At 38.7% G+C, this 27,564-nt stretch overlaps 1 protein-coding gene across 1 annotated transcript in view; it reads right to left on the bottom strand.

Annotated features, from left to right (window-relative positions):
- Window positions 1-27,564, bottom strand: part of DISC1 (DISC1 scaffold protein) — a 209,020-nt gene that overhangs the window by 24,466 nt on the left and 156,990 nt on the right. The window contains exons 10-11 of the mRNA XM_075146449.1: window positions 24,292-24,352; window positions 2,903-3,146 (exon numbers count right to left, since the gene is read on the bottom strand). Coding sequence (XP_075002550.1) covers window positions 2,903-3,146; window positions 24,292-24,352 — 305 coding nt within the window. The remainder of the gene's footprint in view (window positions 1-2,902; window positions 3,147-24,291; window positions 24,353-27,564) is intronic.

Below are 27,564 nucleotides of genomic sequence, written 5' to 3'. Positions count from 1 at the left end.
ATTCATCTGTTTTGCTTTTCTTGTTATTGTTATGTTTCTTATTTGCTTCTTTGTTTTCTAATGAAACCTATACAGTAAGATACAGTTATATGCAAGAAAACTGTATTTATAGTATACATCAGCAAAACCAATATCCATTCCACAGTAATACTTAGTGAGATACGACATGATAAATAACTGGAGAGCTTCCTTTATAGCATTTCACCATAAAGTAAATCAATCACCTGGGAATGAAATGTACCTTCCAAGGCATATATGCATATATGCTATTATTACTCTTTGTTATACTGTTTTGAAGCAAGTAATTCAGTAACCTCTAAATACAAAGAACACCAATCTTTCCTTTTGCTTCAGTGACCAACAGCGCTCTCTAGAAATTGCCCAGTGGGGAACAGAGGTGACACAGTTAAAGAGAATAGTCATTCTAGAAACACGGCAACCACATCAAGCTACTCCTCTCACAGGGACACCACAGCCTTGTTAAATAATATCAAACCGAGTATTTTGACAAATACATGCTTTTCTATCAGGTATCCCCACTTGCTGATAAATGGCTACAAAAACGTTCACTACTAATGGACAACAGTAAGTTTTTCCATGAAAGTCACATGAATGGCTAAATTTAGAGACTAAAAGCCACGTCACTATTTTATTTTATTTTTTGCCACAAACATTAAATTATTTTTAAATAAAAAGATACAATACCATATAACAGAGTACTTCAATGCTACAGAAGTGGTTTGTCTTTCAACTAAGTCCATTTACAAATCGAGACATATTCTCTCTTGCACTTCAACACGTTAAAAAACGGAAGTTAGCATGATTTGTAAGTAACGTGTCAGGTTTCTTGTTTGTTTTTATATTCTGCCTTGTGATGAACTACTAGGAGATGTTAGGGAATGTTATGCTACAGCTCTTCTCTAAAAGTTTAGATACTGCCTGTCACTCCTACTGAGGTCCTACCAGCTTTACTACCTAAAGTGTACTTGTTCGGGCAAAACTTCTATACCCCACAACAAGGAAAAAATCCCAGCTCCTAAAAATATAAAAGCAAGCTGACCAACCCTAATTCCAGAACCAGAACGCAGTCTATATGTTGGAATTTTTTGTGGTTGCAATGGGTTGCAGTCATCACTGATGCATAACTTTGCCTCAATGGTCAAAGCTGCTGGCAGCACTGAAGCAGAGGAAGGCTAGTCAAGTAAGCTGTGACGAAACATAGCTGTGTTGCTCAACTCCTTCTAAAAGCTAGAGAACAAATTAACGTTCTTATATTAACAGAACTGCTTCTTTTTTTCTTTCAAGTTTGTCAGTCCTAGGACTGCTGTGAGAATAGATGCAGGAACACCTCCACAGGTCCTTCACTGATGGGCATTTTCATGTATATATTTACACATCAGCTTCTGAATGAATTCTGGCACGTTCTCAAAATGGAGTTTATTCAGTATACCAGGATAGATCCCAGGCAAAGGCATTGATACCACAAAGTTTAAGCACCTAGATGAAGAGCTGAAGTTAGGGGGATAGTCTCCCTAAGTTCCCTCTGTGGTTGATAGAGACAGAGAGGAAATTATCAAAAAGCAAGTTCAAAAGGAGGAGCTTAATGGAAGCACTGGAAATATGCTTTCCTCTTCCATTAAACATAGGGGCAACCTGTCCCTCTGAATCCTGCACCTCTCTCCAGAACCAGAAGTCACCTCACTTCAGTTGCCTGGATGTCATTCTAGGATAGCAATGCTGATTTCCAGGGAAACGATCTGGATTTGCAGGGGTGAAATAGGTGAACATCTACAGCACAAATCTCAAGAGTGCTACAGAAACAGTCACAAAACCACAAACCCTCCAGAGCTTCTCAGCTGCACTTTTGAAAGGGGAGTGCAGCTATCCATAACCAACAGAACTGCTCATATTACTTTAGCGGACTCATCAGGAATATGGGAGGGGAATCAAAACCACAGCTGACCATTTCCAATAAAAATGCTCTCTATGTGGAGTCAGTCCATAAACCGTTTTCCCTAGGAAGAGGCTGCAAGTACTATTGAAGCCCAATTTGAAAACAGAACTTCACTAAAAAGAGGAGATTTTACAGTAAGGCAAGGGCCTGCTTTCCACTAAGTCTCAGCCAGAATAAATTAGGCATCAGCTTTCAATGTAACACACAGTTCAATGGCTCTTAACATCAGGCGTGATTAAGTACACTTTTAATTTTTGTCAACCAAATTCCAAGGTAATAAAACTGACGACTCCTGTTGGAGGAGTTTTTTTGTCACAGTGGTGCTGTTGGGTGATGAAGCTTTTTAACAGCTTGTTTACCTTGGCAGTGCAGTTAAAAAATTACTAAGTAGCTGTACATTTTTAAGCGAGGATGGCATTCCAGAGCAGAACACAAAAACTTAAGAGAAATTTGTCAAACCCTTTAAGCCTCATGATTTTCCCTCCTTTTAATATTTGTTGGATGCTGGAAGCCTACCAGCATCTGAGCTAGGAAGTCTTTGACCATTTCACTAGGGGAGGAAAACTTACTGTCTCCTCACTTTAGCTAACATAGATCCAGGCTAACAAGTCAGCAGAAGTAACTCAGAGTGAAACTCGTCAGTGAGATGAGGAACAGCTGATAATTTGTGTTAAATACTTAAGCGTTTTTCCTTTAAATCCTGATGTACGTTCTGTATTCATTGCCTGAATAATTTCCACATTTTAAAAAGACTGATGGTGAAAGGAAAAGGGGTTTAAGGGCTTCCGAGAAGCTAATAAGCTATTTTATTCATGTCCCAGATTGGAGGCCAGATGTTAAGCTCATACTTAACCTGCGCTGCTGACCCGTCACCCAGATTCAACTCCTCCTCTCAAAAGGAAAACTAGCAGTATTGCTTGAAATGCAGCTGTAGAATATTTCAGATACCTCTTTTAGCTCGCTGTGTTTGGGGCAGGGAACAGTGCCCCACTCTGTGCCCTTTGGAAAGTGACCTTCTTTTCTTTTTTCAGAATCGGACGGGCCATCAGCAGTCATCTCCATCTCATCCATTTGGTTCTCCTCTTCCTCAAAAACACAGCAACTGGTTTCTTTCAGTTGAAACCCCCGGATCAACAGCTGACAGGCCTCCAAGTCAGCTTCCCACACTCTTTGGAGCAGCTGGCTCCCACAGCTGAAATAAAAGCCAAAAGAAAATAAAACTGCAGTTCAGGGAGAATAGTTGCTATTTCAAGTAACTTTTGGGGTGACTGCTTATTATTAGATAGGAAAATAAAAACAACGAAAAAAACAACAGCAGCTCAAATACTTCCAGAGAGATAACACAAGCTATTTCAAACTGAAAAGCAGTAAAATTATGGCCTTATTACAAAGTCGATGCCGTAAAAAAACCTTTGTGCTAAGATGTTGCTTCCAACTGTATGGCATACACTGGCTGTATGTGACCTTCTCCTGATCGGATGCAAGTCCAGGGGTCTTATGGGCACAATCAGAGCTTCAGTCATGTGGTTTTCCTGAATTTGGTGTAGAAGATCATGTATGAGCAATCGCACTATTTACTGCATTAGATCAGCTCTAATTTTTGGAAAATAGGTACACTAAATTTCTTGTTAGACTGAAATGTGCTTGCTTCAACTCTGGTGAATCACATTAGATTAAACTATAATATTCTTCCTTTCCTTCAGTCTTATACTTTTGAGTGTTGTCCTTATCTCTCACTTTGTTTTTTTTCTACTTTGTTATCCCACCAAAGAAAAAACAAAAGTATTAGGAAATTCAAAATACCAAACTTCTTCATACTTTTAATGCATTGATCATCTCTCAGAGATGTCTATGTACATTACAGATACTGCTCCTGAGATCCATCCAATAGATATTTTCAGCTGAAGTAAACGGGAATTCTAGGCTTAAAGAGTTTTTCAGAACAAGACACCAAATACTAACATCACACTGCTCGTAAGAGATGTGGTCACATCTCTTAATGTTGTCTCTAAGGAACCAAAAGATTAGGTTGCCTGCTAAAATATAGCAGATCAGTGGCAGAGCCTGGGATGGGACTCAGAAGCGCCGATTCCCACGGCACTACACACTTCCAGACAGATTTGAATGCTAATATCTAATAACCGCAATATTTTTTTTACAGTGCTTTTCAAGTTATATCATTTGTTACATAATAGTAAGCAATTATATGTGACTAAAAGAAGGAAAATAACTATTTGATTTTAACTTTGCTGACTAAATTAAATACCAGCTTATCTTTTATTCTTAAACGAAGGATAAAGGAGCTGCCCTGCTCACAATGAATTCATTAATCTAACAAAGGTACGTTTTTAACTCTACAAACTCTACAAGATGCCAAGCTGTAAAATTCACATAGCAGTATTTTGAGACTGAGAGCAAAATTAAGCTCCAGAAGCTGAGCTACTTGATCTCTGCTTAGAGTCAGTATATACGTTTATTGAAGGCAGAATGCAGCATGAGGTCCACAAATTGGACTCCCCCAAGGAGTTCAGAGTATCGCTAATTAGAAAGGGAAAAAATCTTCACTGGTTACACTTCTGTGTTGCATCCAGGTAGCATTTCACTTACCAAGCCAGAAAAATAAAATAACCCCCACTGTTCCTCTACTTGTCAGTCACATCATCATGGTTATACAGTCAAAACATTTCACTGCAGACATATATTAGCCCATTTACTTGCTTTTTGAAAAAGTTTGTTTGCAGCTATATATGGCTTATTATTAAAGGCTCAGAAAATACACTAGAGATCTAAATCACAATTTCCAGTGGATAGCTTGTTTTGGCTATTCAATTTAATGAAGAGCTCTATTGACAATACTAGGACAGAGATAGTGATGTATGTAGTATTCACAGTGCAGAAGATGAATAGCATATATAAAAGTACAGCGTAACGGTGCCTGGGCTGCTGTTATTCGGCCATGACTCAGCTCATCAGTCAACATGCTTTTGATTGCGTCTAAGTTTTACACCTATCTTAGTAATCAGCAATTACTGAACATACTGCGAATAGATTGCTTTTATTTTAAAGACATCTTTGTTTTATCATTGTATCTGTAAAACTCTGATACATATTGAACTAAGACACTAAGATTACGCTGACCTTTTCAACTGAAATCAGTAAACGCACATATACTTGGATATTCTGAACATACCTAAGTCCAAGGACTCAGCATCTTTTAGTCTGTATTTTGAAATTCAGTGCCTAGAAACATTTTTCAAACACACTTCTTAAATGAAAATTATTTGAAAGCTGCAAATAGCTGACACAGAAACACATACCAAATAATTATTAAAAATTATGTTGCCCCCAGCCTGCCAAAAATCTTCAGCTTTTACATCAGGTGTAAACTCAAGCTCAATTGAATTTCAGAGTTTGGTTTATTCATGTTCAATCCACACTAAAAGTGCATTTGCAGTCTCCATGAAGTATGTGGATGCCTGTGCTGAATACAGTGAGTTTTTTTTCAGGTATGCAACTTTTCAAAAGGATAGATCAAGATTGGATCAGATTTTATATTATTCCTATACTTATAAATATTTTACAATGTATCAACCGGTAGGTGTTTTACACCTGTCTGTACCTTACTATCAAAGTGGCGTATGTGGCAAGTTCAAGGGAGGTGCCAGGAACAATTTGCTGGAATCCACAACAAATCATGATCCATCAACCATTTGTATAGACCCAGCAACAACAAAGCATACCTTAATCACCTACTGATTGTGAACTTGCAAGTGCCAGAGAGCTCATGAGTCCAAAGTGCCAGGCTTTGTATAAACACCGAACAGATTACAATGACGGCCCTTTTCTCAGAAAGACTTTAAAACAAGCAGCAAAGGCTAGGATACAGGCGAGGATATTCAAAGAAACACTAAGACAACAGTGGACTGAACATGGCACATTAGTTACAGTACAACAGTTTAATTAGTTACATCAGTAACTAATTAGTCTAATCACTGTCAAGCACACTGAGGTATCACAGTGAATGAGAATTTTAAGGACTTGCAGGAGGCCAATGAAACAGGTCAGTGGATATCTAAGATCTCCATCCCTCCATAAAGGAATCATGTAAGAAAGGCAAAAGATGCTAGTTTAAAAACATAATGGGCAAGTGATTGATACCGATGTGGTTTAACATCTGTAAATGGAAGTCGGTCTTCTGATATAAAGAAAAGACCGAGTAGATTGTGAGCAGTCTTGACATTGAAGGCTAGTAGTTATGTTTGATGTGACAAGACAGAGGGAACCAATGGAGAAAAGCAAACAAAATGAAACGATCAGAAACACAGCATTAATTTTTTTAAAAAAGAAAGAGAGAAAGAACAGTCATTGCAATGGCAATAACACTTTGAATGGATGAGGGTAGGGCAAGATTGCTTTTGTCAAGTCACAGCCAGGGAAATGGATGTGAAGTGAGTGAGATGCAAGACTCAACCCGAGTAATTTTTTAGCTGGATGGATAGCTGGGACAGGTCTTATCTCAAGGATACTATGCAGAAAGAATCTACAAGAGCAGGCCTAAGCTGACTTGAAGAATGGCTGAGACATCCACAGCAACACAAAAGGACGCAGCAGGGAGAATTCTGGATTAGGTCAAGTTGATGATGATGAAAGAGCTGTCAGAGAAACAGAGTTGTTTATGGACAGGAGGAAATGAATGTGGAACAGAGAGGTTTATCCTTGAGTTCTCTTCATAAAGTGGCAATTGAAATTGTAATTGCAGATGCCTTTACCAAGTCTCAAGTAATTTTATAGGAAACAACACCAGAGACCAGAGGGTACAAGGAAACTAGAGGATATCTTCAATTTATATATAACATTGGGTGAAATTCGTGTTGAGAGTCATATCCAGCAAGTATTCTCTCTCTTCCTTGAAGTCCAAAGAACATTGCTCCTCTGTCTTTTTACAAGATTCCCAGAGATATCAACAGGGGATCGTGGCTCTCAGCACAACATTATTCTAAAGCTATTTATAATGCTAACTGGAACTACGAGAACACAACTTTCCTATTGAGGGCTCTGCATACATACAAAAGGCACATTCAGTTCCTGAACATTATAGCCTAAATGAAAACATCCCCGTGTAAAAATAGCCAAAAGATTTTATATAAAACTCTCTTTAATACAAACAAAACGAAACAAACTCCCCCAAAAACTCCTCAAAAGCAAATCAGAATCAACAGGGAGATGTCACTACTTGTAAATCTCATCATCTCTAGTTTTTAGGAATTCCCTTCCAAAAAGGAATTCACCCCTTTTTGGTGAGTGAATTGTTAAGAGTGATTTATAACACCCTGAGGTCAACACTATGCATTGATAGAAGATGTTGCTTATTTTAAGGGAAATCCCTGTATGAAGCCACATCTTGAAAACCAAGAGAGTGAGACTGAAGCTAAAAGGCTACATAGTAAGACATCTATTTAGAAACTGCATAAGCAAAAGCTAACTTATGAGGGCAGATTAACCATCACTAAGCAGAAATACTCTAGACAACTTCCTCCTAATAGGTGAGCCACACTAAGGTGCAGATTCAGGAAAGCATGTACTTACCTTTTCCCAGTACCTGGCACACGTGTTAACACTGCATTCACTGACCCTAAAGGCAGTTTTCTCTGGCAAGAAGGCAAACAAAATGCCACAAAAATAGTCTGGCAAAAACAACAGAGATTTTCCTTATGACAATTAAAATGATTGGAAAGTTTTGAGGCTTGCAGAAAATGGCAATGCGAATCAAAAGACTTTGCTCTATATCCCCATTCTTTGTTGATCTATTGTACAAACTAGGGAAAGTTTCTCTATATTTTGGTCACTCACTTCTGTTTATATTTTGCACCACCGGGAAGGAACTAGCTCTTCTTACTCTACATTTAGTTATGTCTTTGTTGCCTTTTCTTAACGCAACAGCCATGCAGTGAACAAAGGAGGCAAGTAAAAGAAAGTATGGAGTAATAATACTTTGAGGAAGGAAGGCAACCATATTGCTTTACTGTTAGCAGAAATCCACCCCTCTGATTTGGTTTATCATATTAATTCACAGTCACGCATTACTATCCCTTCTTATATTTAAGAAGTATTTACTGCTTCAGGAATATGTTTTGCATCTCTCCTTCATAAAAAAAAGGTTTCCAGATTGATCAGTTCTTGATTTTTAACCTTAGCTGTTATATTTTAAGATGCCTACAACCAATTTGTTGCACAAACCAACGACTACAATGTTCCTATCAGTGGGTCACAGGAGGCTCTAAGGAGAGGGAGGCACATAACCCTGTTTTCCCCGTCTGGCTTGTGTGCAACAGAGGACTGATAAGGGCGAAGGTACAGCTAGGGCTCATCAGATTACAGCTTTCAGCTGATGATGGTAAAAGAGAGAAGAAAGAAGGTGCAGGAAAAGGGACAAAGAAAACCTGGACTCTGCCTAAACAGCAAAACTTTTTTTTTCCCCCTGGCCTGCACACTAGAAAGTCACCTTTTCTAAACATCTGAAGTCAAAACCTTTTGGTTTTTTTCTTCTTGCAAGACTCTCTAATCCTATAAACCCTTTCATACAACCTCAATTTCACAATTCAATTCCTTGCATTGTGTCTCTTCTCTCCAATCTCCTTAGGAGCCGAAAATCTCATGCATTGACTTCATATTGTTCCAATCATGTGGTTGTTCCCCAGTGTGGGAAACATTCTTCCTACTCCCTTATTTCAAAGCTCACTGACAACACTCGTTTGCTGTTCAGCACTATTACTGCACTTCTCCATGTAAAAACAAGACTCACTCCCAGAAGGTCAGGAGACTCCACACTCCCCAGTCAGATGACGACCTGCTCTAACACCTGCCTTGGAGACTAGCTGGAACTCCTAGGCAAAGTCTGAAGCTTGCAGTACTTTCCTCTGGCACAAGCAATTTGCTTCTCTGATCCTGCCTTCTCCCTTATAAAACATACAATAGTTTCTAGAAAACAACAAGTAGCTGACTCTCTTTAGATGTGATGTTTGACCTACTGGAGAATACTCTGGACCAGAACCACAAGAGCCTGAGAAAGCAATCCTCACAATCCCCATCTAACTTTTAGACTCCTACATCTTCAACACCTAAAAATTTTGCTCTGGGCTGACTTTTCTAATATCTAAACCTTATGAGCCACAGACAAGTCCTCTGCACAGCAGTCCTATCCAAAAGACATCCAGCACACCCAGACAGGACATGATAGTGCAGCACAGACATGTAGACACTACTCTTACCAGCTGGAAGAATGGGTGATAGCAGTGGCTCTGCTTTCTACAGCATCCTAGGAGCAGAGGCAAATGTGCAGAAAGGGACAGATTTGAGGAAACAGGTGAGCAGAGCCCCCAGACCAGACCAGCTCTCAATGCAGTGGCTATGGCATCCTCCTCTCCTCTACTCAGGGATGTAGCAGGACAGAGTATACCTGGAGGCGCAGTAGGCAGAGTACCTGGAGCCAGGTCTCCTGTGTCTGTGTGAAGTGATCTAACCTCTATGATATTGCTAGGGAACACCCACCACAGTCTTTTAAGTTATGTTGGGATTAGAGGCTATCACTTCTCGGCTCTGTGAGCAAAAAGAAGAGCAACGGTTCAATTCCCTCCTTGCTCACATCCACCAAATTTCAGACAAGTCCTAGTGGAGAACCCCAAATACAAGCAGACACTTGCTCCTCTGAGATATTTAACACCATAGACACCCTAGGCCCAGTATAAAAAACACTTACAGAATGAAACTGAAGTGTAACAAAACCACTTTGGAAGGAAAAATGCCACGCTGGAACGCAACCACCCAAACGCTGGACAATCTCCATCAGACTGCTGCTGCCTGCTCCACAGACCTTGCTTCTTTCACATCTCTCCTTGCCCCTGTCTGAACTTTCACTCCAGGGACAGTGTATTTCTGCAGGTCTGCTCAAAGGGACAACCTCCACAGGACTTTATACTCCTTTCAGTTTAAAACTTAACTCTTTTCTTCCCTGCCTCTATTTTCTCCCCCGCTCTGTGCTGTTACCTAGCAGGTAACACTGCCTTTTTATTACTTGTGGTAGCTCCAGGTATCTTTAGATGAAGATCCTATGAAAGACCGTTGCACAGAATAAGCATATGCTGCACTATAGAATTAACTAGCTGAGAACATCTAAATTACATGTTATGTTTATATGTATTATGTTCTATTTGTAAAGAATTTTAATTGTATGTTTTATCGCCATGTGAAGGACTTCATAGCATGTGAAGATGTATATATATGAAGTAAGTAAGCCTTTTTAACTTGTATAAATACTTTTCTTTTAACATAATGGTAGTGACATTGAAGCAAATTCAGTGTACCATATAACTATTATATATTTCACAGTGCTACAAAACGAGGGACGGAGTTTTCAAATGTGCACACCAAATTTTCACAGCAGGATAAACAAAGGGGAGCTGTGAGCGTAGGCAGTTTCCTACTTTGGATTTGTAGCTGAATGATTTCTATCAGCAGCTGAGATACATTACTGAGAATACAGCTTTCAGTGCAGAAGGCAAGACAAACCATGCATTAGGAGGGAGGGCTGGAAGCAAACCACTGCCCAGAACCAACTGCAAGTAGGACCAGCGTATCCGATCTCCTTCCAAAATTCTTTTTTTCTCTCTAGTTCCGTAGATTTTGATTTAATGAAGCATTATGTTTTACAGCAATAACCGTATATTAAAAAAGTGATGAACCAGACATAAGTTGTACCCTCCCCCATAAATTCCACTCTCCCCCCTACAAAGAAAATCTAAATTATATGTAATGCATCAAAATATTTCTCACATGAAGAGTCATTACATTCTCACATTAGTATTTTAAATCAGTTTTGGGCATTTTGTACATATGCATAACGAGGTTACACCACCAATTCTATAAATTGTGTAATTAAGAAAAAATGGATAAATGCGTTCTACTATGATGGATGGATTCTAAGATTCCTAAGGAATTTTCTCAGACCTTTCAAATGCTATTAACTTGAACTGACTTCACAAAACATTTGTTAAAAAATTCCTTCCCATTAAGACATTCAGAATTTTTCATAGAAAGAGGCTGACAACAACAAATAAGAAATAATATTCATGTAAAAATACATGTCCCCTCACCGTGATCTCAGTAAGCAGAAAAACATAAATATCTGACAGTATTTTCTGCCAAATGTTTAAAAAAAATTAAGCCTATCAGCTACACTTATTGTCCACAAATTCTTCCACTCAGTAAAACATTACCTATTGCATCCGGGATACTGAAGGATTAGAATCCAAACTGAAATCTAAAAACAATCTGCTAAGAATCATGACAACTTTCCCTTGTCCAGAGAAAAAAAACTGGTATCAGCATCTTAAGGGCAGAACCTTGTATTTTATGTGAAATGTACATATTTTCTGTCTGCTTTTTCTTTCCTGAAAGACCTGTTCAAAACAAGAAGGAAGAACAATTTTTCTAGTGCTTAAACCCAATAATGGACATTTGATTAGTGTTATTAAAAAACAAGATACCACACAATACCAAACAATATTTTTGTTGTTTTCTCTTCAATCCTCCAGCCATTTATTTTACCTGGCACAAAACTTTAATCACAGCCTGTCATCTTTCTATCAATATTCAATGTCACTGTGTTGCACTTAAATTATCTCTACTGGAAACACAAAATGATAGAGTGCTGCAGTTGATGGTTTTCACTTTGATTCTTAAAGCAAGGTGGATGCAGGAATGGGACCAACATGTCGAATGCAGCAAATTAAGTAATTTACAAGGGAAGAAGGAAGGCACCTTGTAGTAAGAATTTACTACTCAATTTTGTCCCTACATTTATTGTACAGTTTATTTTTACTATATTACCTAATCTATAATGTAAAAATTTACTACCTGCTTTCAGGGATATTTATTTCTCTTTAAAAAAAGGAATAGAGTAATGGTCCTCTGCCCCTACCTCCACTGAAACATCTATTATAAATAATCTATCCTAAGAGTAAAAAACTTAACTTTGATAGATGAGGAGAAAGGTAGCAGGGAATTTTTCTTATTAAGCAGTCCACATAAAGCCAGCTTCTCAACCCTGGTTTATCACTCACCTCATTCATAATCTGATAAAGCAGCTTCAAGTTTGGTACTAACTCTGATAATTCAGTCTGCATCCTGCTTGTCTGGCTCCTGCAATAACAGCCCCAAATTGCCATTAAACAGTTGGGTTGAGTATTTTTTTGACTGGATGGGAATTGCTAGAATAAGGGTTTTTTTTTTTTTGCACTACTTAATATTTGATCCCAAATCAGATTTAAAGGAGAGGCATGAATTAGGCCCTGATTTTGGAAAGCATGCATCTCAGGATCTATGTATTCATCTAAGCTCTATTCAAACAGTTGAGCCGCTGCACAAGCCTAAATACTTTCATGAGCCTGAACCCCACAAAGGATTCAACTTCTAGTGACTTCCACTGAAACTGAAGCAATTCAGTCGCTTTCAAAGTCACAACCAGTTCTAATCCAAGAAAATACATTTGTTTCCAAAAGCATTCCACAGGAAGAAAGCACAGCATTTGCATTGAAGCCACATTCTCAGCTGCCACAAATCCCCACTGCTGCAATAGCAGCAATGGCTATTTATACCAAGAGAAGAATGCTTTCTTATCGCAAAGCAATTAGAATAATGAGCCTGATCTCTTATTGTTTATTACCGTCTCTGACCACAAGTGTCAGGAAGCATATAGAAGGAATGTACAATTTTCCTATCATTTTTATTCGTCTCTGTTCTCCAATATAAAATTCAACAGTTTATAATATATGCCCCTCTCTGAAAGGATAACAGATTTAGACTTTCAGTGCCAAGTGAATTTGGGAATGTGAATCATCCTGTGTACTACTGACTGAGCAGGAATTAAGCATACATAACAATTAAAAACAACAGGACAAAGAAATGCCCTTTTAGAAGAGATAAAGTTAGGACAGATGATATATTGTCATCATGTGGGAATGTACCTTGAAATTCAACCCTTGTAACCAGGAAGACACACCTGGAAAAATGAGCGTGTTGGCCAAATACTGATGTCAATAGCCGCGTGCTTACGGAGTTCCTCTGAAACGTGTGAGGGCACGATATGACCTGCTGTGGCTGCAGGGTCAAATAAGGTCAGGAGCCAAATCATGTTCTGGCTCAAAAAGAGCAGGAGAGAAAGAGCAGGGTCTACGGATCCTCCCTGGTTGGACCCTGTTTAGCTACAATGAACGCTGGCTGCTGTGAGCCACCTCTGAACAATTTTCTTGCCAAGTTCAGAAGGGATCAGGTCTTTCTCACTACGTATATTCACCCACATGCATCCACCAAGAGAGCAAAAGCTTAATGCCATGGACACAGAGGTGATAAACAGCTTTGCGCATCCCTCAGTCATGTTAGACATTCACCATTGACAAAATGGGATCCTCTCCATATTCACAAGTCAGTGATTAACATGTAATTCAATCAAATAGAAAAAGATGAGAAAACAGGGAAGAGCACAAGCGAAATAGGGAAATCTCAGCATACCAAAGCAGCAGTGATGTAGAATTACTTATTCTTGATGAGGCAAGAGTTTGCAGCAGAGGCCTACCGTGACATTAATGAGTTTCAGCAAAGTGTTGAACTCTAGCTTTCTAGAGTTCTGACCAGCAACAGAACAATGCAGCGTGAGAAAAAGGCATACAGAATAAGAAAAGATCCTAACAAAATACACAGTTACTAACCAGCTAGAGAGGCTGTGAACTTTCAGCACATTTTCTTTTTAAGCAAGGGCAATACTTTCTGTTTTTAGAAAGGGAGACCCAGCCTTGCCCTCTGATGATTTTTGCTACGCTAAGTATAAAACAAATGGAAGACAAAGAGCCTGGTCGGAAGGGGGGCAGGTGGGCAAGCTTTTCCATGAATAAGCTGCAAAATCCCTTGTCACCTTGTCTTTGCCAATGCTGTGTGACCATGTGCTTTAAGAGACACTGGAACAGAGTTTTCCCCTACTTCTCATACAACAGTACAGTCATGTGCCACAGTTCCCCCACCTCCCAATTAAAAAGAAAATCAATATTTGTGATCCAGCATCCCTGAACAGGCAAAATGTCAAAAAAAGAATAAAAGACAACAACAATTGCTAAGCTTGCAATTCTTGTGCCCTTCTTCACTTCTTACTGTTTCATATAGAAGCCAAACAGGCATTAAAAAATGTTCAGGGCACAATATATACCAAATAAACATTTGTGCAATACCAGCTTTTCACTAGGACTTAAAATGGAAAAGTAAATTTTGTGTTATGTCACCTGGACTGCTGGACCCAAAAGCCTCCCCATGACATCTCTCCCTTTCTGCAAAAAGCCCTTTCCACACCTCAGCTAGCAGATGCTTCCTCAGGAATTAAAGTCCTTCTCTAGTTGCAGCAAGCACTCATTTTATCACTGCAGAGCCAGAAGATCCTTGCTGCTGCCACAAAAGACCTGGTGGGTTCCATCAATGCAATAATCTCCTATTGTGTTTCGGGGTGTTTTTTTTTTTTATGTTTTCTGACTTGGTGGAAGAGGTAGATTACATTCTTTGCCCTTCCCCATTTTTACTGCTTGTGCAATGTGCTCTTCATCTATAGATGGGTATAAATATTAGTTCTGCCAACGCTGAAAGACACAAGTTACAGGTTGGGAACAAAGAGTTGCATCCCATCACAAGACACGAGTTTGTGTACGAAAGGATCTCCAGTAGCACATGGCACCAGATCACTCTGAAGATGAAATACGCATTATGCTGCAGAGACAGGATTACAAACTTGAATCTGCTGCACTTCCAGAGAGATTATTTCAGTTTCCACCCCTTGTGGGCATTAGCTACACTTTCCACATCCAGAAACAAAAGGAACAGCAAAAATTCTCCCCTTTCCTCCAGACCCAATTAAACTAAGGTAATCCATTTCCATTAAGCAATACCATCAAATTTCTCGTGAGACTATTTAAATTTAAATTTACTAAGAGTTTCCAAGATACTCTGTCAGGACATTGCAGACATTTTCAAATATATTGCAAGTGATTGTGAAGACAATAAGAACATTTAATGAGAACCTGCACTGTGGTCATGCAGTCTAAGATATCTTGAAAAATAATCGGCTGTGTTTTAAAGGTGAGAACAGGTTTTCTGTGAATCAAGTGCTTTCTTATATTCCCACAACTTCCCCCCCCATGATATACAGAGAGGAAATACACAAAAAATCGGTGTGCTAAGGAATAAAGTTGGAAACAAAAGAAAGAAGGTAAGAATAAAATTTACAAAGTGGAAATGAGACAAGTGGAAGGAAGAGAGATAGAGAAGCCACAATAAAGGAAAGACCAGGAGGAGAATCAGAAAGCCCCCTCTCTAAGAATGCTAACTTCAAGATAGAGCAATTAAAGGACAGCAAACAAGAAAGCACACAAACATTTAAAGCAGAGGGAGAAAGGATACTTAAGTTTTTCCTCTTGTTAATTTTCACAATGGTGAATCCAGTTAAGTTTCCAAAACTATTAAAAAAAGCGGATGTATCTCCCAAATAAGGCTGGGCCAATACAGCAACCAAAAAATCACCTGTAATTTATTAACTAGCACACTTAGCAGTTCGCTTTTCATTATTCATAGCTCCTTTTATTCATGAATATTTTGGGCAAGTGAACTTTCCCTCACTACAATAGTACCAAAACAAAAGATCAGTGGGGTAGTAAAAAAGCTTGAATACTATTCCTGAATATCGAGTGGGAGCAACTCTGCATATACATGCTGGCTTTGCCAATTTTTTCCTGCCCTATAGAAATCTATTTAAAATGCTATTTTTGTTCACAAGTTCCTATGTTCTTGTTACCAGTTACACAGCTGAAGCAATAATCCTTCAGTTCATGATATCATAACCTTTCCATGGCAAAGTAAGTGCTATAACATAAGTTGCTGTTTTCAGGCCGGAAAGGAGTATCAGGAAAACATGAGCCTTTAAGAAACAATAATCCTGTTTTCATGACAGTGTCTCTCATGCAGACTGAAGAATAAGGTAACTGCAACAAAGCAAATGTATTGTTCACAACAAGGAGAATTGATTCTCCAAAGTAAAGTCTTTGATCGTCCCCACATGGGTTTGGTGACACTGCAATGCTTCTTCAACATCACTGAACCCAGACAAGTTTTTTGTTGGCGGTGGTAGTTGAAAGTTTCTTGGGAACCCACCGGTACGGTAAAACTACACAGTATGTTCAAAAGAGACTGGTTTACTCTAAAGAAGAGCAAACCACAGCTGAGGCAGAATGCCTTCAGATGTCACAGAAGTGTGCAAAAATTTCTTCCAGTTTTGTGAATCTGGTAAGGTATTTACCATATTCACTTTCAGTGACATCCAGTTCTAATCATGTTCCCAATTTTCAGTATTTAAGATAATCACACTGGGCCTAGTCCTGCAGCCCTTTGTTGCACTGGCAGGCAACACAAGTGATTTCACCGACATCCAAGGGCGCTTTATCAGGGAGATAAGGATCACTCATAAGCAACAGCTTGAAGTCACGAGCAAACAACACATTTTGGGAAACTACCCCTATATAATCAATGTTATATTAAAAAAAAGAAATATCCCACACACACAGGAACAGTAGAGAAATCATAACCAGATGAGAGAGTAAGCTATGCATCCACAAGGACACTCAGCCCTTCTGATGCACTCTAAGACCATCTTAGACCGGCTTTAAGACCATCAGCAGTATGAAACACTGTCCCTTTGCTGTGCCGTGCTATTGAGAGCATTCATACCCAGCTCTGCTCCCAAAAACATTTCTGAAACTTAGTATGTTATAAAGGAGATTCAAGACACATGGTATAAACTAACAGGATGAATAATAAGGGACAAGAATAACTGTTTTAACACTGTTCATTTTCAAGTGAAAAAAAATGGAACGTGACGCGGTGGCAATTAATTGTGACTTGTCCTGTGGCATGGAACTCTCAGGACATTGGAGGTCTCGTCTGAAGGAATGGACCTCGGTGAAGACTATACATTCAAATGCATTAAAAACACTGCCTGCATAAGAAAACCACAAATTTCCGATGCAGAATGCATGCATGCACTAGCAGCCTGAGCAACTAGGTTGCAGACACATTTGTTCTGAACTAATCAAGTGATATTTGATTGAAACCCTTAAAAAAAAAAAAAATCACAGATGTATGAGATCAGGTAAAACACACCTTGGGCTTGACTTCTGCTTCTTCAGTAAATACAAGTTGTCCTAAACACCCACAATCCCCTTCACACTTCAAAGAACAAGGAACCGTGCAGATGAGCACACCTCACATCAGGGTAAGATTCCACTACATTTCCTGCACTGTGCATCCATGAGTTGGAAAAAAGCCACCATTAACATGAAAACAAACATTGTTGAATAGAAAATGAACCAAGACAAATAGCGAAAGAGAGTCAATTAAAGAAGAAAGGTTTTCATAGAATCATAGAATCATTAAGGTTGGAAAAGACCTCTAAGATCATCGAGTCCAACCATCAGCCCAACACCACCATACCCACTACACCATGCCCCTAAGCGCCTCATCTACACGTCTTTTAAATACTTCCAGGGATGGTGACTCCACCACTTCCCTGGGCAGCCTGTTCCAAGGCCTGACCACTCTTTCAGTAAAGAACTTTCTCCTAATGTCCAATCTAAACCTCCCTTGGCACAACTTGAGGCCTTTTGCATACATTTGCAAAGTTACCAGGTGCTGTATCATTCAAGAATGGCAGAGCACAGTCATTGCAATATTACATCTTACTAGCAGGCATATTTATTCGCTTCCCCATTCTTACAGAAAAACACAGAAAATAGCTCAATAAAACACCTTTGTGTAATTGCCACCAGTTATTCTTGAACAATATTATTCCCCCAAAATAATTTCATGATTCCTATCTAGGAATTAGAAAAAGCAACTAAAAAGCCCTGGTTTTGTGATGAATGGAAGTCACAGCATAATCTTTTGAGGTCTGGAGAACAGTACAATCACGGTAAATTCCCTCAGCTCAAGAAATGTCATCTTTACATCGGCTGGTACAAAAAAATTGTTTCCAGCCTGAGGCAGTTATGATAAGGGATTTAGAAGCCATCACCATGTGGGCCATGAGATATAAAAGAATGCATCACCGCATATAAAGTGTCTGCTGCTCACAATTTCGGAGCTGATGTTCTCACAGCTGTGTATGACTTAGACCAGCTGGGAAGAAGAAAGGGACTAAATGAGTCACTAGAAGGATCTAGTATTTTGTCTAACCTGCATTTAACACTCCTGCAGCAGAACTGTTGGTAAGCAAAGAAAGATCAGATCATTATCCAGCAAGGGACGGGACTGTGGGCTCTCTTGGAAGCACAGTAGAAAACACACAGTCTTCGGGGCAGGTAGGCAAAGGCGGCGTTTCAGTCCTATCTGTGCACTCTGAAGATACTACCAGCAGCTGAAACAGCCCTCAGTGCGACTGAGGCGGGTCACACGTTACCCAAAATTACCGCAGGCCATCTGGCATTCCCAAGCATGCCCGCGCTGCTGCGTATACAGGAGGGAAAAGCTTTTGCAAAGCCTTACTCAGCAGCCTTAGCACAGCAGTTCTCCTCTGGCAAACACCAGGCTTCCTACACACTGACAGGCAGGGCACTAACAGCTCGAGATGAAATCCGGCCCTTACAGAAGAGTCTGTACTGGCCACAGAGGGGCTTTGTCATTAAAATGCAAGCTTGTACTGGTAGGCTTGGATACCACAGGCTGCTCTTCAAAAGCAGCGTCAGACTTCAAACAGGGCTCTGAGTGGGTACAGGAGGCTAAAAAGCTCCAGTTGGATGCAGGGATATGACCTCACCTCACTGCAGAAAACCATGACAGTCCTGAGAAACGTTTAAACGCCTCATTTTTTAATTAGCGATGAAGGCAGCTCCTTCTGGGGTTTCTGCTGCCTCGGGGTTCAATTTTCCATGACAGGTCTGGCTCTTACATTCTGAGTGCGTGCAGAAGGATAAACAATGGTCCCAAGATCTTTGGTTTCTCCTGATGTTTTATTTGCTCACTGCCTCCTTCCTCCTCAAGATGTATTTTCACTTGTGAGATGCTCCTTCATTGTATATCGTCTCCATCATTAATTGTTCAGGCTATGGTTCAGGCATAACTTTCACGTTAAATGCAATGCCACTCGGGAAATGTTTGGTATGCCAAAAAACCCAGTTCTTAGGGCAAATGTCAAATCATTCACAGCATACAAAAAAAGAAATCTTCAGATGACACTCTCTTATAACAATTCCGCCACATTTACTCCATCTGCTCAAGAGTGCAAAATTTCACAGATTATCAGTTTCTAATAAGTTTCACAAGGGCAATGTATTCCAAATATGTTTCTACAGATATCTAGCAGATGGACGCTTGAAAAATACAAGCATTGTTATTTCATCCTAAATCTCATGAAGCTGATTTGCACCATTAAGTTAATCTTAGTTTTCTTTGGTATAAAAAAATATAAAAAAATTAAAAGTATAAAAAGAAACGTATAAAAAAAAGATTTATTTTTTTTTTAAAAAATAAAATGGCTTATTTCCCTCTACTACTGCAAGAATAGCACAACAGTGTCTCCAAAGGTAAGACTGAGCTGAAAGAACCAAAGCCTTTTGCTGCATGTTTCAGTTATGTAACCAAATTCCGGTTTTTGCACAGGGCTTTATAAGATAACTGTATTTGCTGTGGAACATTTACCAGCTTCTACAAGGGCAATGGTCTGAAAGATTTTTTTTTTTTTCCAATTTTACCTTGTCCAACAAATTTGTTTTTGTTTCTCCAGCTATCAAATACAGTTCTCACACAGATCAATCTTTTTATGCACACACATTCTCACAAACCCCTCTGCAATGAAAGGGAAATAGACCGAAGCTAGGACAGAGATTTAATGAGATACAGGGCGCATGTAAAATGTGACAGACACACACAATTGCTCACGTCGCATGACTTTCATTGAGATATGTAAGAGCTAACAAATAACTCAGAAGGTAATGACTTTTCATGCAGAAATACATATCAAAGGTTTCTTACCCATTTAAAAGGCAGGTGATTTTTTTGGTATCTTCAAAAACAAGTGAATATTTACAAGCCCCAAGTCTAGACTTGGATTCCCACATCTAAGTACCTAAACAAACGTAACTTGGCACTCTCTCCCGATCTCCATTGATTTCAAAGGTGTTTATTGGTACCCCACACATTTTGCAAAATCTGGTCACTTTTATTTAAGTATTGATTTAGGAGACAGCATTTAAGCATGAAATCCCAACCCAAATCTGCTGCTTTTATGGCTTTATAGCACTCTTTCCTGGGCTCAATTCATGACCCTCAACCATTTACATGACTTAAGCTTACTTATGGCAGAACTTGGTGGTTCTTGAAAGAGTTGGATTGTTGAAGCCTGCTTTGGTCATCATAATGACATGAAGCCCCGGCAGAGCCTTCATTTGGAGTGGAAAGAAGTGAGATGAAGAAATACACTTTCTGTGGAAGAAGAAGGGTCCCACAAGAAGATGCTCAGCTGACTTTCAATGAGCTAGATTAGACAACTATAGTAAACTTCTCCCGTACAATCCCTCTTAAACCGCTCAAGTGACGAGCTGAAGTTATCTAAACAAAACTTCCTGCACTTCAGATATTCATACAGACAGATGTCTTCACTGAACAGTTGCATTATCCTAACTCTGACCACTTTTGCACATCTCCTGTTTACTAACAAAAGGTAAGCGATTTGCAAGGTCTACCATGGAAGTGATGGCAATGGTATTTACACTCTCAAAAGAGCAGCTAGTGATTTACTCTATAAGCTCTAGCAGTGGCTTGAATTATATTCAAGAGACAGCCTGAAGGATTATTAAACGTGCTATTTATTTGTTCTTTTCTTGAAGGATACCGTCCTCAACAACTGTCAATCCACTGCTCAGAATACAAGCTATATTTTAAAAGGAAAAAACAATGTCAAGTAATCTGTATACTTAATGGGTGCTTAGTCTTCCTTGGGATGAAATTATTAGATACTGAACATATTTCCTTTTTAGTCAATGCATATTTTCCCTTTTTTCTGTAGGTGCAAGGCTACTAAGACAGTACTGTTCTTAATCAAAGAGATCAACATTCTAATAAGCTACTTGAGAACAGATGTATTTTGTAGGCTGCAGTCAGAAGTACTGCATTTATTAAAAAAACCAAAACAAAACAAAAACACAAAACCAAAAAAAAGGCACTCCAGAGAACAGGCTAGGTTCTCCCACCCAAAAAAAAAAGAACAACAACAACAACAAAAAAATCACAAAAGCAATATATTCCAAACTTTTCTTAAAAAAATAAAGAAGAGAAAAAAGGGGGGGGGGGGGGAATTTTAATTGATAAAATTGATACTTTTTAAACTTTAATCTTCATTAAAGTTGTTTTGATGTGAGTTTTCTTCATTAATTCTCTTCTGTTATAAAAGTGGTCAAAAATTACATTTCTAACAGTTCTACCTTATTTTGAAGCAACACCTTAAATTGAAGGGCTTTGAATCTACATTGTTTCTATTTGAAACATTACTCAGCAAATGATATGTTTTATCTGGAGAAAAACTTTAGAAGTTTGTTTGAATTCATACTGCACAGACTTGATCCTCTATTGGTTTCAAAGGCATCCAAACAAGTGCATCCATGAGTCAGATGCAAATTCTACTTCTGTCTACAATGTAAACTTAAAATTTATTCTTTAAACTTTCCTTAGAGGGTCTTTCTTTAGGTTACGATATATATAAAGGAGTAATCTGAGCATCTATATGAAGACCAAAAATAGAGAAAGTCTCTCAAGTTACTTCTCTAAGGGAGGTGGGGGAGGTGGGGGAGGGGTGAGGAGCCTCTTGGGCTCTTGCTTACTTTTTTTAATTACTCAAGCTGCAAAGCAGGTGTAGTTAATTACTTAAAGTCCAAAGAACCTTTAAAAAAACAAGTATCTATAACCACTTTATTAGCATAAATAGAAAAACATTTTAAAGATGTAGTATCTTAGAGACCTCTTTCTGGTAAAAACATTAGAGATTTTCTCTTCCCACCAATATTAAAAGAAATTCTTAGTCCTTAATTACTTGGTATAAACTATTTTTAGAATAATACCATTTGTACATATTGCAAAACTGTCACTGGTTCAGGACTGAATCTTTGCCATCTGGGGGCTTGGCCAGCACTGTGGTGGGTTTTTGGGGGGAGTTTTTTGTTGGGTTTATTTGGTGAGTTTGGGGGTTTTTTGTTTGGGTTTTTTTTTAATTCTTAAGGGCAGGAAGGGAAATTTTAGAAGCTTGGCAACACTGCAACAGTCTGTTAGAGACAGATGAGCTGATGGCAAGCTCTGAAGTGCATGTTAAATGCACCAGTACGGTTGCAGCAATATACTCGGACTTCACACTTTTGTGTCCTCAGCACAGGCTGGGAAGAACACTTAACAGCAAAACTTTGAAGCCTGTAGCCTGGTTGCAATAGAGAACCTAGACTGAAACAGGCCCAGGTCTACGTGGTACTGAGGAAGGCAACCCTTGCATACAAAAGCAACAAGTTATATTCAACAACTCTTAAATTTGCTACGGGAAGTTTGAAATGGTCAACTACTGTTCATAAAAAAATGCTCCCAAAATATAAAGCAGTGCCAAAGAGAGGATTTAACTTTTAATCCCTTCCCTGAAATGATACTCCCCGCAGAAGCAGGATGAATACCAGCAGTTCAGCATGGAAATTTCTCCCACAAATAGCAGGAAGAGGGAAAAAAGCATGCTGCCAGTTCATTAATCACACCTATCAAGATACATAAAAATGTGTTGCAATTTAAGATACCGATGCAGAAAAGTCCAGGTAGACAACCCAAAGATTATAAAAAAAGGCATAAATAAATTAAACCATAACTGCAAATTCTATCTGATAAATTCTTGGAAAGAGAAAAAAAAGTCTATACAGATTCTCCAACTATTTAACAGTTAAAAAGAAATTTACTTCTTTCTGGGAGCCTGATATGTCAGTTAAATCTATACAGCCTAGAAGCATCAATACGTGTTGTTATACCTCGTATTTTATTTTTTAATAAAGATCATGGTTTTCAAAAAGACAACCCACAGAAAGTTCTTAAGACTTGTCTTACACTTACGGATTGGAGTATAAATGTTATTAAGGAGGGGGATTAGGCAGGACACAGACACCCAGCTTGATCTTCGAAGTCTGTTCCCATCATTTTTCACTCAGCTCTGAATTACTTTTAAATTTGAGAGTTATGCAGAATAAATACTTCTATATTCAAAAGTACGAGTGAGCAAATCTAAAGATCTAGAACCTCTCTTCATCAATATAACAGAAGATAATGAGGGCAACAAGTTTATTAATTATACCTGCTCAGCAACAGAAATGGAAGTGGTGCTAATTTTGTGGGTTGCATTTTATTAAGACACAGACTCCAATTACTGCCTATGAAAGCTTGTTTCAATATAAATATACTTGTGCAAGGCAAAGTCCACGATCACAAAAGATTCCATTACAACAGCACTGCAATGTTTGCTCACCATATTTCAAGGAGCAGCCTAAAATTTGAGGAGTGATCTAGAGCCCCCTTCACACAGCAAGGGAAGGAAATATAAATGCTAGCTTTTTTTTTTTTAAAAAAAAAAGCATAAAAATAAGTAAATTCTGCATTAGAATTCAGTTCTTAAAATATATCCATTGTTGTCTTGGTTTCTATTTGCTTTCCACAATCCCCCCCAAATGGCATTCTTTCAAAACTGTTATATAAAGAGTCATTACTTGTTAAAGATGCCCAGAATTCTGGTAAGGAATCCCTTGGCTCTGCTCAGAGTTGGGTTTTGCATAGGAACAGGGGGGGATTTTTCAACCAGCTGTCACATCGCCAATACTTCAGGGCTTCTGGGTGTTCAAGAGCTCACACCACTGATTACAGCACCTGCAGGCGGAGCTGGCGCGATGCACACCAACCGCACGCATGCTCCCTTTTCTCTGGCCAACGCTGCTCCAGAGCAGTGCTATGCACTAGAGAACGCAGCAATTCTTTCTTTTACCTGCATCCATTGGCAGGCCGGTGGCAAAGCTGCTGAACATAGCCATGAACAGAGGTCATAACACTAACACTTACGAGATTTCCAGCTTTGAACTATTTTTGGTATTATTCTAATGCAAGTTCGAAAACATTCCCTAACATTTTCATGGATGCCAATGCTGCATTAACAAGCATTTTTAAGCTTTCAAAGGTTTCCTTTATATCATCCTTACCTATGTAGTTTATCCTGCAGCATCTCCATGTACTTTTCAGCATTTTCTTTTACACTGGTGACTGCAAAATAAAAGTCAAAGTTAGGTAATGGTATAACTGTACAGTTTTGTATTTTTTTTTTAAACCAACTCATCTCTTAGGCACAAATTTTACATATATCAGTTAGAAATGAGAATTCCATTAATCTTTTTCACATTCAAATTACAGTGTGGGTGTCTTCTCCCTTTTTTTCTTGAAAGTCTATTGTATCTGTATTACATTAATATATCTAGTAATTAATGCATTAACCTCTTGGTCATGCCAGAAAAATGGTGAGACTAACAAAAGCATAGTTTATAGAAGTTTCCTCTTGACAAAAAGCAAAACCAAAAAAACACCACACAAAAAAAGAAAGAAAACCCACACTCCTTTACCTTCAGGAGAAGCAAACAAGCCTAACTAATTCGTCAGTCCATGCACAAGAGTCCTTTAAAATGTTATGAATCTTGTATCAAACTACTTCTGATAGAACCAAAACATTATAGAATGGAAAGAATTACCACTCAAGATTGTTATGAGATTTGGAGGGTTTTTTGTGCTTTGGTGTTTTGGGGGTTTTTGTTTGTTTGTTTTTAAACTTGGGACCTAGATATTGCCTGCATACGAGTCCCTACAACTTCTTCACTCAGAAGAAACTCCAATAAACTACTTACCATAACACACAATAATAAAGCCATTCTTTTAGATGACCCTTGGTACTCCATCATGGGTACGAATAGGGGAAAAGGTAAATCCCCTCCAGGAAAATAGAGGCTTTTAGAGGACAACCATTTTCACATTATGATAACTTTTTTTTCCCCTCCATAACAGCTGCTTGCCAACTCCAAGTCTAGTGGGACTGTAAATCAGTTGGTCGCTTTTAAACTCTTAACTTGTTGTACATCAATTAAATATATATTTTATATGAAGATGCTTTCTTCAGAGCATCACTGTTTTTATGGGCAAATCTCGCTACACGGATCAGGTACCCTGTGAATTTACCCATCCATCTCCCCCATCTTCCCTACAATACAATGCCTCCAAGCACAGCTTACACATATCAAGTGCTTCACATATTTCTCACTTTCCCCTTTTATTTTTTTGTATTTTTTTTTTCTTCACAAAGTAGAATGTCACACACTAAAGCCTAATCTGAAAACTCAGCGTTAATCAAGTCAGCTGTGCTAAAGTTGTGTTCACACACATACACACACAGAGGAGTTCACTAACTGAAACCTCTTAGGTAATACCATTAGCAGCAAGCAGCAGGGTCAATGCAACATCGACGCAGAAGGTGGTGTTCACCTGGTCACACAGGATTCAGACATCACTGAAGCAGTCTGCATCCCAATAGCAAATATAGGGCATCTTTTGCAAAGCTGATTTACTTTTTGGGTTTGTTTTTTTTTTATTTTACGAGAGAGTTTATCGGATTAGCAAAAAAAGAAAAACACCACCAAAAAACACCCCAAATCCAAAACAAACAAACAAACAAACCAACCCCCAAACCCACCACAACCCTAATACACCGGAAAGCACCACAATTTTGTTCATAACATCTTTAATCCAGGTTCATCATCAGAACCAGGTTCTTGAGCCAGCAGGATTCTGGAAGATTGTATTGTACAAAGACAACTGTATTCGTTTATACATTCACAGACCCATCTCACCATTAGAAGAGTGCTGGTGCATGTTATGCAAAAGGTTATATAAGGGGTTTTGCAATGGCACTGGAGACTAAATAAGTTTCCTTAGCTTGTAGCAGTTTTATAACAACTACAGGGCTTAGTAGAAGTTCCCGGTTTCCTTACCATGCTTTTATTCCTACGCTTCCTGTGGAACTGCGGAGAGCCTGCAAGACTGCAAGTCTTCCTTTAACGACACACTACAGCTTTATACAAACTACCACCACTTTTTCCAAACTCCCTATCCGTCAATCCCCAATGCACTGACCTGAGGTTCAGCACATGCTTTGATAGCAAATAGCTTAAAGGTGTATGGCTGCTGTACTTCCCCTTCTCTTGCCATTCTCGTAATATCCTTCAACATGAGCTGTTACAACTCAGGAGCTTATTCTTTCGGATAATGAAGTCAGCAGATATTATTAATTTTTGGAGAGGGATGAGAAAAGGTGGAGAATCTGTTTCACACTCACTTTGTTTCTAACTGACATAGTGACTTCTTACGTTACATGAAAGATAAACCTTGCCTTCAATTTCTCCTGCTGTGCTTGTCACTTTTTAATTGGGTATGATCTGATAGAGTAATTCGCACTTTCACAGTTCAGTCCTGCCCCTACATGCAATTTTACAATGCCCTTGAAGCACACAGCTTAATATACCAGCATTATTCAATGACAAAAAGTAATGGACAAGAATACACCACTAGTCAAAAGTAGGTCAGTAAAAAGCTAACACTCATTTGGAAATCACCTCACATCACTAAACCCTACTCTCTCCTGTCAAATGTTTTAACTACATTAAAAGAAATGCAAACTTTGCTGCTGAAAGAGAAAGCTACCCAGACTAGCTTTGTCTCCTTGCCGCCTTCTGCATGTAATTGGAAGACCTGTGACCTGGAGATTTTGCTGGAAGGAAAACACTGCTTAAAAATCCGATGGAGGTTACTTCCCTCGTAACAAACTGCAAACAGCACTGCAACAAATACAGAAATACTTTCAGCCTTTTAGATCATCCATTTGAAATAGAAGACAAGCAACAAATTAGCAGATTTTTTGTTCTAATTTAATGAATCTATTCACCATCACTTCAAAGCAAAAAAATGCAAACAGGAAGCTGTGCGTGCCTTCAATCTAGCTAAGAAAGTACTAGATGACAGAGAAAAAAAAGTAATAATAATTTATGAGATTCTTTCCTGCATAAACATGCCAAATGGTTTATTTTTACATTTAAGTGAATGGGATTGCTTTTTTCATCAGTTCTCTGGGGATTTACATGCTTAGCTTATATTGGCCTTGAAGGGAGTTATTAAAATAAAGAAGTATAAATACTCACAGAAGATCAGACACCAGGGTATTTGCTAAGATTAAAAATAGACTTTTCTTGTGAAGCCTTAATTGAAGAAAAGTGATTCAGCATTTCTTTCTCTTATTTTATCACATATTTTTCTTCGTCCTTACAGCAGCAGATGAAGTCCAGTCTTGGAATCAGTCCTGGTCAGACGGAGCTGAGGGGCAGCGGTGAGCTCCTGTGGTGGCCTTTTAGTTGTTACAGAGCGTAAATCTGCCATTTTAG

This window comes from Calonectris borealis, chromosome 3, assembly GCF_964195595.1.
Source record: "Calonectris borealis chromosome 3, bCalBor7.hap1.2, whole genome shotgun sequence".
Taxonomy (NCBI): Eukaryota; Metazoa; Chordata; class Aves; order Procellariiformes; family Procellariidae; genus Calonectris; species Calonectris borealis.
This window is presented reverse-complemented; position numbering and strand designations above follow the sequence as displayed.